The following is a 12,936-nucleotide window of genomic DNA, read 5'->3' on the forward strand; positions in this document are numbered from 1 at the left end:
CTCAGAGGGATTGACGGTCGAAGGGAGGGGGCACAAAGGAGCATAAAGAGTGAAAAAGGAGAGATTAAATCATCACCATCACATCATCTACTTAAATGGCTCTACTCTTTTTTCTGCCACCACTGTATTTTCTCTCGCTATGCAAGAACACGGGCAACCCAGTGCAATGTGTCATCATCCTATCAGTATTTCCCACTTTAACCTGTAATTCTCTTTTTCTTATTCCATCACCTAATATGTGTATCTGTCTGGATGTGTGCCCGAATCGTTCTTACCGTCCCCCTTAATTCCAAACTGAAAGCCTACCTTCGCATCAGATAAACAGATTTACAGACATTGGTGAATACCACAAAGCCACGATTAATGGAGTCACCAAATTAGAAGGACTTGCTGGAGGGGAGAGGGGGAAGTGGGGGTGGGAAGGAAATATATGATGAAAAGGTGCGGAAAGGCCAAAGTATTGTTCATTATAAATGTCATGTCATTTTATGAAAGGAAAAATGGACTCTAAAGGAAAGCCCTGACTTTCTGGGAAACAGTATTCACACAGTGTAGGTTCGGCGGGAAGCTCTGTCCCATCCCGCTGCTCATCAAACCCATTAAAGCACATTCAAAACCAAACCGGTCTGAAAGTACTGTCAGTCATTCGGCGATCATCATTCAGCGCAGCCGACCCGTCCCTCTCACTTTGCCTTGCTCTGTCTGTCTGTCTTTCTGCTTTGGCCGCCCCTCTCTCTACCTGTTTTCGCTGTCTATATCCATTCCCCGCTCCCCCACCCTTCCTTCTCCCGAGCGCCTGTCCATTCTCCACCGAGGCGCTGTCTGTGTTTTATGGGTCCCTGTAGAGCAGGGATCTTTTACAGGCCGACTGGACTTTAGAAGCCCCTCGTTTAGCAGCATCCTGCCTTAATTAAAAACCCCTTTTGTGCTTTCTGCCTTTAACAATGAAAGGGAGAGAAGGGAGGGAGGGCAGGGTTAGAGGGAAAGAGAGTGGTAATGTGAAGAGAAAAAGAGAGTGGGCAAGGATAGAGGAAGAGAGAGAGAGATGGCAGTGAATAGAAAGTGATAGGGAGACAGGCAGATAGATACTAAGGTAGACAAAGGGAGGGATGGAGAGATACGGACATAGAGAAGATAGCTGTTAATTACAACTGCCATTAACAAGACACCAGTCAGCCTCCTTAGGGAGAAGGGGAGAAGAGAGAGGGAGGAGAAAGGAAGGGATGCAGAGTAGAGGAAGGCAGCAAGAGAGAGGAGAGGAATACAGTCAAACTTCAGCACTGATTAGAAGAGATTTGTCTCTTTTAAAAAAACAAGTTTTGTATTGCATGGTTTACAGAAACGTGTGTGTGTGTGTGTGTGTGTGTGTGTGTGTGTGTGTGTGTGTGTGTGTGTGTGTGTGTGTGTGTGTGTGTGTGTGTGTGTGTGTGTGTGTGTGTGTGTGTGTGTGTGTGTGTGTGTGTGTGTGTGTGTGTGTGTGTGTGTGTGTGTGTGTGTGTGTGTGTGTGTGTGTGTGTGTGTGTGTGTGTGTGTGTGGCTGTCTTTGGGATGATTGAGCAGCAGAGAGGCTGCTTACTGATTACCTTCATGTAGAACAAGCTGCTATTGACTGGAAAGTGACGGATGACCGTCGTCCCCCGAGCTTGTGTTTGTGGGAATGTGTGGTACTATAGGTGCTTCGCTGCTACTCTATTTTACACATGGCTTCCCTAATGAACAAGAATCTATTTAGTTGTAAAATGTAGCTCTCTTACTCTTGTTTATTTTCTTGCCCCTTGTTTCTCCCTCTACAAAGCTCCCTCTGTAATTTCTTATAAGGAAAGAAAAACAAATGTGATGGATGGATTGTGTTTGAACATGTTTGTGTGTCATTAATACAACTTGGCCCGGCTCAGTGAAAGAATACGAATCCATCATTGGAAGTGACAGTGAGGAAATACAACAACATTAGAACAAATGATTTCTGTAATTGGACTTTCAAGCATTGCCTTTACTGTATCTATGTTTCTTCTCCTCTGGCTGTGCCTTTCCTCTCACCCTTTCACTCTTTTCATTTCATTTCATTTCAAACCTTTATTTAGACAGATTAGTCCCTTGAGATCATCGATCTCATTTACAAGGGAGACCTGCATCATTTAGTTCCACATGAAACATAATAACAACATAACACATTTTCTTTATAAGTATCCATCATTCTTCTGACATTTTACACGTGACATTCTCTTGTAATAATATCATATTCTTCTCTTTCTTCTTCTTTGTACACCTGTCTCTCTCCCTCAGGCTTCTCTGCAGAATGTCCAGTAAGGAGCGCCACCTTGAGTCCAACTGTCCGTCCTCTTACATAAAGACTGAGCCGTCTAGTCCTGCCTCCCTGACTGACAGCCTAAACCATCACTCCCCTGGTGGCTCCAGCGACGCCTCAGGTTCCTATTCGTCCACAATGAACGGCCACCCCAACGGCTTAGACTCCCCGAGTCTGTACGGCTCCAACGCAGGGTCCCTGGGTCCCGCCGGCGGCCCCGGATCAAAGCGCTACGAGGACTGTTCATCCACTATTGGGGAAGATTCACAGATTAAGTGCGAGTACATGTTGAATTCCATGCCCAAGAGGCTGTGTCTGGTCTGCGGGGACATTGCGTCAGGGTACCACTATGGAGTGGCATCCTGTGAGGCCTGCAAGGCCTTCTTCAAACGCACCATCCAAGGTTGGCTTCTATTTCGACTTTCTGCCTTTAGTTATCTCTATGTTGGTCTGTGTACATTGGTTGCAAATGATGCGAGTCAGAAGTTAAAGGTGAGGAAAGATAAAAGTCAATGGGCTCCTTAAAAAGCCTCAACCCTTTTAGATAAGTATTCCATACAAAGCACCTAAAACATAATCTATGATGAAATGAAATGCACAAGGACACAACATGCATTCTATCACACACACACACACACACCTGAGCCATTTTGCTAGATCCAGGACATATGATAAAAGCCCCAGGCCAGATGTGAACCCAGATTTTTATTTGGTTCATGTTTCTGCTAAGTGAGCCACCACAGTCTATTTTTCTCTCACCTTCAACATTTTTCTTTTCTTTCGACACGCATGCACCCACACTCACATATAAGCATCCAATCAGGATCATGCATACACACCACTCCCAGAAACGCCCCACTTTCACCGTCAACCTTGACCTCTTCTCTTCAACAACAGCAAAGAGTAATTTCCAGGTTGTGTTTGCATTCCCAGATCTAGCTGCTTATTACAGTGTTAGCTATAAGCCTAGTAGTATCAGAGGAAGGTCAGAGGTTATGTCTAGGGGTCAGGAGTTCAGGTTAGGGTTAGAGGAGAGAAGGGGTAGAGCAGTAATCCACATGATGAGAACAGTACCAGGAATTAGGCTCAGTAATCCTTTGCTCATCTCTTGTTGGTGCTAGAAGTGTTCCAGGGTGTGCTAAGGTATGATGGCTATCCAGTTTTGAGGATATTGAATTCATACTCAACTTTCAGCTTGATCAATGGAATGTCCTTCATTTACCCTTGTAAGCACTGGACAGGTCAGTCTTTCAGATAACCAATTAGCCATAAAGCAAGCCAGTAAATCAGCCATTTGTTCATTAATCCAGCAAGTTCAAAAGATGACTGAACCATCTTGGTTTCACATGATTTATACAACATGTGGAATATTATCTACTATATGCTGCATAGAATATGAAAACATTGAATTGGTGAATTCATTAATTGGGCTTTATAATGATTTTTGTTTTACTTATTTGGGCCGGATTAGCCTTTTTTGGAAGAGTGACAGTGTTGAAAGCGTGAGATAGAGGGGATGACATGCACAAAGAGAGCAGACCTGTTTTGAACCTGAGTTTGCAGCAGTAGGGACTGAACCCCAGCTCTAACGCCTAAAATATATGTTTCAAAAGTGTTGGACTATCACTGCCTTTCTATGGCACAAGTCCATTTGTTACTTCTGAAGACATTATTCCGAACAAAACAGGTCATGAATGTATATAATCTGATTTATTAAGAAGCTAAGCCCTGTAACTGTTGGTATAGTGATATGTGTTAGCCACTGCTTCTGTGCACGAGCAAGTATTTAGAGCAGCAGGATGGTAGAACTACAGTAGCCATCTATACTTTATAGATTATATTTAACGGGATTTGGAGGAAAAATAAATAATATCACAAGACTTTAATAACCCATTAGACATGGATCCATAAAGCTGTTTTAAGTATGCAGGGAAAGTCATCACATTTTATATTAGGACCAAAATTGGTGGTTAACCGAATCTGAATGATAAACCTTTAAAGACTGTTTGTTGAGTTATAATCTTCAATGATTCGTCCAAGTTATTCAAAGTAACTAATAGGCCCCGTTAGTCTTTAGGGCCACTCTCTTGTCAGTCAGTATGCCACTGCAATAACCAAGCTACCAGTCAGCCAGGCGCTATTGATTCATGGAGTCAGTCGGTGCGTCAGTCATATCGTACAGGATTCATCTATCGGCCTTTCCATCCATCCACCTATCTGTCGCTGCTTCCTTTGCCTCCGATAAGCTGCTTTCCTAGTAAAGCCCCAGAGAGAGAGGGGGAGACAGGGAGATGTTCGGGGGTGGAAGTCTTACATCCACTATGTGGTCGTCACTACCTAGAGATGACCTGTGTGTGTTTATTATGGCATGAGATCAGGACACAGTGCAATCCTCACAAAGAGATTGGAACACACACATAGAGAGATAAAGTCACGCACGGCAAGAATCTCATAGAAGCACATCCACACACCAACACACATCAATAGACAGACACACACATGACTTTGTGTGTGTAGGTTTAACCCTTAATTCCTCCGTCATCCCAGTATGATAGTTGACCAATTCCATATGTCTCATTTCATTTAGGGCTTGTTAAAGGTTACATAGGTGAGGATACAGTAAAAGATTAAATACCAAGAGCCCAGCAAATGTATGAATACGATGCCATGTTGACAGAAGGGAACTCTTGGGAGTATGACCTTCAAAAGATTCAAAGCAATTCCCCGTCCACTGTCGCACTTTCTCATTTGACTTCATGTGTAATCTTAACTTCCCCTGTAGTGGACATGCTGCAGCTCAGGCAGGTCAGAGCGAAAGGTTATGGGTCAAGACTTGCATATATAGTCATGGGACTTTTGTCACGAAAGGTTGTGACAAATGACAACAGTTTGGTGAACACAATTGCAGGAAGCAACATTAAAAGTGGAGCCATCAGATCCACTGGAAAGTTAGCTGAGAGGTAAATAGTGTATCATTAAAATAAATCGATTCCTTTATGGCTCAGACGGCTAGATCGCATCCAATATTTTGCATTCATTACAACAAATGTAAACTTTTACCCAATAACTCTACACAATCATTTCCTAAGCTTGACTTGACACAACTAGAATGTATTAAGTAAATCTGTTAATACATTTCTTCTTTTGTTTTTTAAAGTAGCACACGTTCTTTCATGACTTGTGCTACAGACTTACGGTTGATATTTGGGGATTTTTTTGGGATGCAGCATGAGCACTCTTGAATCCAACCGAGCAAATGGGTCATGACATTATCTTTGGCTGCCACACAAGCCAAACTCATCCATAGATGGTGTCTGTGTGTGTTACCCCGTGTCTGTGTGTGGGCTCCTGCTCATCCACGTAAATGAGCACAGGTTTATGTGTACGTATGTGCACATATGCCTGTGTTTATGCACGCTTGTGTGTTAGTGTGTGTATCTTGGCTGGAAAGCAGGGCCAGCCTCAGATGGGCAGCAGCAGACATATTGGTATGTTTCAACCCATTAGCCAATAAAACCGCAGGTAATCACCAAAAAAACACCTCCAGCTGGACAGGGAGGAGAGCATGGGGCGGGAGAGGAGATGAGAGGAGAGGAGAGGAGAGGAGAGGAAGAGAGAGAAAGAAGAGGAAGTGTGTATTCTAGTTTGAATAAACAACAAGTTAAAACAAGGAATGAGGAAAAGAGGGGAGAAGAGGGTGGGTGGACTGGGCACACAAATGTAGGAAGGACTTAGAGGTATGTGTGTGTGCATGTGTGTGTCGCAGCATGGAGGAAGTGGCTCTGGCAGCTGCTGTTTCTGTGGCGTTAGTCCAGCGACACCTGACAACCTGCATCTATCACTCCCTTATTGAGAGAGAGGGATAAAGGGGAGTGAGGAGGAGGAGGAGGGCAAAGTGTGAGAGGGGTAGAGGTAGGATGAGATGGAAAGACAGTAAAAAAAAGTGGATGAGAGCCACAATGATAAAAATGAAAAAGGTAAACAGTGCAGAGGAATTGTGGTTGAGATCGAATAAAAAAGGGTTATGTTCATACTAGCCGTAACAAAATAAATACAGTTTTTATAAGGACCATTTTAAATTCTTAAGTCAATGTACTGAGATAAGCAAGGGACGTGAGAGGCTGAACAAGAAAAAGGCAAAGTATAATGTCAGAAAATGAAAAAAAAAAAAAGGGGCTAAAAGAGAACAGCAGGCAGAAAGCACAGTGTGTACGTTGGTGGGCAATTTTCATGCGGCAGGAAGACTTACACACACACTCAAAGGACATTGTAGGGGATTTAAGGCCCTCATATATCCCCCTTGCTCATACCAACACACACACACACACACACACACACACACACACACACACACACACACACACACACACACACACACACACACACACACACACACAACGCACACACACATACTTACAAACTCACACGTTATACATAAGATCCTCCAAGAACCCTTCTGCTCTAAGCCCACCTCAGTGCACAATAAGACACATAAAGAGATACAAAGAGAGGGCCATGACATTCGGATGTAAACCCTTCTTGTCTAATTCCTCCAACACATAGTCCTGTTTCACTCATTCATAAGGGCTTTTGATGTAAGCCCAGTACCCAACCCTGTTGAGTTGAGGTACTGTCAATTCAAATTTGACTAACAGTGTTATAAGACAAATAATAAGCATGATCATTATCATTATCGACTATTGAGGTGCGCAGTAGCACTCAGCATGTGAAGATGTTGAAAACGGTTTCAGTGAGAGGTTAAACACATTTAGCTTTAGTGCTACCTGCCCCATAAGTGGCTCTTTACTGCAGTTTTCCATTTAGCAGCGCTTGCCTGTTTAGCCTTGCACTAACAAGGCCTTTTACCGACCACCCATTAACCCACGCAAATTCTGTGTCATTAGCACATTTAGCCTCGTGCTAGGTAAGTGTCCCTCTTAATTGCTGAATTAATCTGCACCTCCTGTATCATCAGCATGTAAAGGTTAAGTATTAGCTAACTAGTCCTATTAGTAGTGTCCATTAGACTAAAAGGGACCCCAAGTATTTAGCATGTTTAGCCTTTACTTTAACTAAGAAGGCCTATTAATGAGAATCTTGTTATCCATTAGGAAGTGTTCGCCATTTACCCTTTTCCCTAGCTAACTAGCCCCCTTAATCAGCCCAGTAATGAGAAAGCATCCTCTCCACAGCAGCAGTCAATAGCAATCACTGTTTACTCTCTTTCAGTGGGAGATGCATTGGTTTGCTATTAGTCATGTGGGCATGGGAGGAAGGGAACAATACTGTTGTTTTTTTGGTATTTAGTTCCTAACACAGATTAAACAACTTCCCTGAACAAAGAAACCTGTTTGAGGAATTCAGCAATAGTCCTAACAAATCTATAACTGTGCTTGGCTTTGAACCGCGAGGAAGCAAATAACTAAGTAGAGGAAATAAGCAGAACAGGAGGCTGAGTGAAGCTGAAAATAAGGAAACAAAACAACAGAATGAAACAGAGTAAAAACCGAAGGAGGAAAACAGGTGGCACAATGTAGAGCGTTGAAAATAGATCTCATTAAGAAATGTGAAAACAGTTTTGAAATATAGTGGGGACATGGAACTAAGAACAAGGATATAGAAAGGTTGAGGAAGAAATAGTGAGGCTGTGGACGGAAAGGTTAAAGTGGTATTTATCCTTTGTTTCTGTTTGCGAGGGTTGTGAAGTTAATAGGCTTACATCAGCTCCTAATCTTAACCTCAGCTCTTCATCAGTGTAAGTGAGGGAACTGCAGCTAGTCACGCAACCTAAGCTTTCTGTAGCACGCATGCACATACAGTTCATACTCATGTCACACACACACACACAGACACACTCACACTCCCACACACAACTTTCTCTCTTCAGTCCAATGTAAAATGATAACTTTAGGGGTTGAAGTATCACTGAAACATCAAAACAACAGTCTGATATTGATGAAACATAATCCATACACAAGATATCAGATTGCTGCTTATGCTGTTAACTTTGGTTTTAGTGTCTGGGCTGTTTGTAGCCACCATAGAAACAAAAGGACTTCTTAAAGTCATAGCAGGTGAACACCAAGCTAGCTTAGTAAATGTTCATAGAAGTACATGTTATTGTATTTGCCTGTGTGTCTCTGTATATCTTTTTACAACTCTAGATTTGTCTTCCTCTCTTAAAAAATGAATCTAGATCCTTGTTACCATCTTTGTGCAGCAGGAAGTGTCTTCAAGGTTGTTAGCCCACCTGAAATATCCATCTAAAATGAAACCCTTTCTCTGTGTTCCTCCAACATGTTTACATACAGGCAACATAGAGTACAGCTGTCCAGCCACCAACGAGTGCGAGATCACCAAGAGGAGACGCAAGTCGTGCCAGGCCTGCCGCTTCATGAAGTGTCTGAACGTGGGCATGCTGAGGGAGGGTAAGGGAAAAGGTCTCTTCCTTATCTTTCTCTGTTAACTGTGCTACATGTAGCATTTTAAGGCCTGAGGAAATACTCAGAGATACAGTTGTATCGATCAAAACTTTGAAAACTTCATGGCACCGGTGAGGTAAATGCAAAAAAATGATGGAGAAAATCAATTCAAATCTTTTGATTAAAATATTAGATACAAAGGATCAATGGGGAAGCAATGGGGTTTATGGGAAATGTGGTTTGTTTGGGCAACACAGGAACAGCAATGTGATAAATAAATGTAAACATGGTGTCTTGTTTTACAATAAATATACCATAATACATCAAAGTATGACAATGGAATATTGATGTTGAACAATGCTACATGTATCACTTCTAAACAATTGTTAATACTTCTTATATACATTATATTGTATTCTATTGCTTTTGGCATCATGACACAAGTACCATCTTACAACTTTGAGTCTTTTGGTATCCTCATAAGTGTTCATAGCTTTGGTTTGCCTGTTTCATTTTCACTTTTCATTTTCACTGTGTATGTTCATCTCTGACTTCCACATACAGAAGTTATAGTTTCTGAGGCCAACACAGAAAGTCCTACACCCTTGCCTTCCCTAAATGAGATACACATTACAGGATCATTGCTACACTCACAGTGAGTGTTGCACGGGGTTGAGGAAAAGTAAACAGAGAAAAAGAGACATTATCTGCCCCCACACCACTTTGATAAAATACACTCACCCTCTCATTTTCACACTCCCTCGTTGCCTGTGTCTCTTTCTCTCCCTCTTGTCTGCCAACCTCTGACCTTTCTACTCCCACTGCACTTCCAACGATGAAAAGAGGGAGAGGAGTGGCAAGGGATGAAGAGAAGGGCCGATTGAGAGAGAGAGAGCTCGAGAGGAATAGTGGGAGGGGGGAAGGTAGGAGAAATCTAGGGGGAGGGAGGGAGAGAGAGGCGATTGATTTATAGGAGCAGAGGAGAGGGACCAGGGGAGGATGAGAGGCAGGGGGAGGATGGTTGAATGAAGCAGAAAGTATGTGAGAAAGAGAAGGGAGAAGAGAGGAGGGTCAAGGTTGTAATTGATGGGAGACCTGGCCTACGCCCCCTTCCTCACAGTGGTCAGGGAGCGTGCCAGCCCTCCCTCCATCCATTCCTGTCTCCATGTCCCCCTCCGATGCTCCCACGCAGTGTACTGTACTGTTTCTGTGGCCTCTCTTGTGCTCTTAATACACACATTCTCCTCTTCATTTGCTGTTCCCTCCATCCTGTTAGCACCATGACACTCAAACAGACCTGAGGCTGCTCTTCCAGTTTGATGTCAATAGTGGTATATTCAAAAAACAACAGCAAACAAATATATTTTATAAAACTAATCACTATTCTGGAGTTTGTGCCTGTTTTCTAAATCTTCCCATTCACAAATTGTTGAAGATACAGTAAAACACACCTCAGAGCTTTACTAAACTCACTCAAAAACCTGACAAATATTGAATTTCCTCTAACAGCCACAGTTTTCACTGCAAAAAAACATGCTCGAAGCTGCTACCTCTCTCGTTTGCACACACACAGACAGAATACACACACACACTTCCAACAAGCTGCTGTGGTAGCTATTGTTCTCCCAGTTGATCTGACATAGGCAGAACCCATGTCTCCTCTCCTGTTTTGTCTCGCATACAGTATGTGTGTGTGGCCACAAATACCCACAAACATTATGTATTATTGGCAGCTCTGACAGTCGCACAGTTTACACAGCGCACACTGCATCCTTCTGCTGCACACAGAAACCACATTACGCTTGTCAATAAACTCTTAAAAAGCCATCATTTGCAAGAAATTCCCTTTTTTTTATATTACTTTTTTTTTTTACAAATTATGCTATTGATTTTAACTCTTAGGGCTGTGGTTTGCCCATTAATCCAATATGGGAGTAAAACTATGATGCCTCTTGTCGCCCTGCTCAACACACATATATCATGCACACACACACACACACACACACACACACACACACACACACACACACACACGCACACGCACACGCACACGCACACGCACACACACATGCACACCCACCTAGTCCTACATATATATACATCAAAATGACAGACCACAGCCACCTCATTTGTTGTGGTGGGTGTGAATGTAATACATGAGGTCCCGCTCTACATATGAATAAGGGTCATTTGGGAAATTGATACATCCATTTTCCTATACCTTTTCATTTTTTTATGTATTCGAACTGTGATATATGACAAAGACCAAGAACTATAAAAAAGAGCTAAATGTAAATGCTTTATTTTGCTGGATATATTAGTTAATATTATATAGTACATTTCATTTTTTTAAGAACTAGTGCATGCTGCAGAGACACTACATCTCCTGAAACCTTCCCTTGAACTATTGTTATAATATGGAAACCCTAACTAAGACCCATTGTAATGCAGTGGTGTCACAGGAAACAAAAATATTCATATCAGATTGGGGGTAAAAATAATCACATTGCAAAAACAGAAGACAATACGAACCACATCAAAGACATTGGTATACTAACTGGTGAAAAATATTAGCCCTCTCAACTAACAATCCTTTGCACACACAACATTTAGGAACATTGCCTAGTGTGTTATCCAACCCTTCCGGGTGTATGCATCGTTGCAGCAGGATTGCATAGATGATAATGGTAAGTGGCTAGATCAGTTAGCATCAGAGCTAACTCTGGTTGTCAGGGGCTAGCTCACGGGAGAAAGGTGAAGATAAAGTGGTAAGGGGGGAGTAGGGTGGAGGACATGGAGTAGAGGATGGTGTGTGTGTGTGTGTGTGTGTGTGTGTGTGCGCGTGTGTGTGTGTGTGTGTGTGTGTGTGTGTGTGTGTGTGTGTGTGTGTGTGTGTGTGTGTGTGTGTGTGTGTGTGTGTGTGTCTGTGTGTCTGTGTGTCTGTGTGTGTGTGTGTCTGTGTGTGTGTGTGTGTGTGTGTGTGTGTGTGTGTCTGTGTTTGTGTGTGTCTGTGTTTCTGTGTGTAGATGCTGTAGTTTACCCCTTAGGGCAAGATCTGCCTCAAATTAGCTTTGTCGCCCTGGGAGACAGAGAGGGTGAGATGAAAAGCAAAAGCAGGTGAGGCAGCAAGGAAGAGTGTGTGTGTATGTTTGTGTGTGTGTATGACCAAAAGAGAGGGGAGTACAAGCGGCCAGAGGGTCGGTAAACCAGCCTCAAAGTGAAGCCTTTTCTTTATATTTTCTCTTAAACACACACCTGATCGTGTCAATACACAGAGATGTGTACACACATCTCTGTGTGTGGAGTATTGAGGAGAGGAGAGGAGAGGCGTAAACGAGCAGGGGGTAAACTGAAACGAACATGGGGCACCCACCCACCAATATGTAGCAGCTAATTTCTGGAGCAAGGCAATTAAAAGGCCTGACTATATTATGAGAACTTCCCCTCTGGCAATGGCTGTCTGTCCATTTTTAATGAGGTCATAATGATGCGTCAGCGGAAGACCAAAAGGTCACAGGGGCGTGGCTAAAACCTGCCTAGAGAAAGGGTAAAAGGAGAGAATATTACTGCAGGTAAAATATCTGATGAACAATAATGAAACAGGAGGTTGATTACGATTTGTAACGAATACCTCATAACATACATTTCAATTGAATTATTTGATTTAACAATTTACTCGCTGTAGTAGATTATTTTATTTGTACAAAACTGGCAAGGCAAGACAGACATTCATATTCAGCAGTAATGCTTACAATTGTCACGAACAGAAAACAAAACACTGATCAGACATTTGCACATGAAAGGCTCCGGCAGAGGCACCCAGACCACGAGCCAGCAATATTCAGTATGCATGTACATCGTACATATGGTCATATTGACACATTTGCTCCCTTACAACATAGCGGCTTTGATGATGGCACGTCTGATGAATCGTGGTTAAACAGACAGAATGTGTTGAATCCAAACCCGAAGCCTCCATCTCTATATTGCCATAAACGGCCAGCTGGATTCAGATGGTAGACTACGAGAGAGACAAGTCCACAGACTGCAAATATAAACGTTGGCAGACTGCCCCTTAGACACACACACACACACACACACACACACACACACACACACACACACACACACACACACACACACACACACACACACACACACACACACACACACACACACACACACACACACACACACACACAGCTCATG

At 42.8% G+C, this 12,936-nt stretch overlaps 1 protein-coding gene across 19 annotated transcripts in view; it reads left to right on the plus strand.

Moving 5' to 3' along the window:
* The window catches only part of esrrga (estrogen-related receptor gamma a), a 147,253-nt gene that overhangs the window by 95,340 nt on the left and 38,977 nt on the right, over positions 1–12,936 (plus strand). For 18 of the 19 annotated variants that reach the window (XM_079665525.1, XM_079665519.1, XM_079665522.1 and 15 more), the window contains 2 exons: positions 2,284–2,708; positions 8,617–8,745. In XM_079665525.1, coding sequence (XP_079521651.1) covers positions 2,284–2,708; positions 8,617–8,745 — 554 coding nt within the window. The remainder of the gene's footprint in view (positions 1–2,283; positions 2,709–8,616; positions 8,746–12,936) is intronic. The other variant, XM_079665515.1, reaches the window with a different exon arrangement.

This window comes from Notothenia rossii (genome assembly GCF_949606895.1).
Source record: "Notothenia rossii genome assembly, chromosome: 2".
NCBI lineage: Eukaryota > Metazoa > Chordata > Actinopteri > Perciformes > Nototheniidae > Notothenia > Notothenia rossii.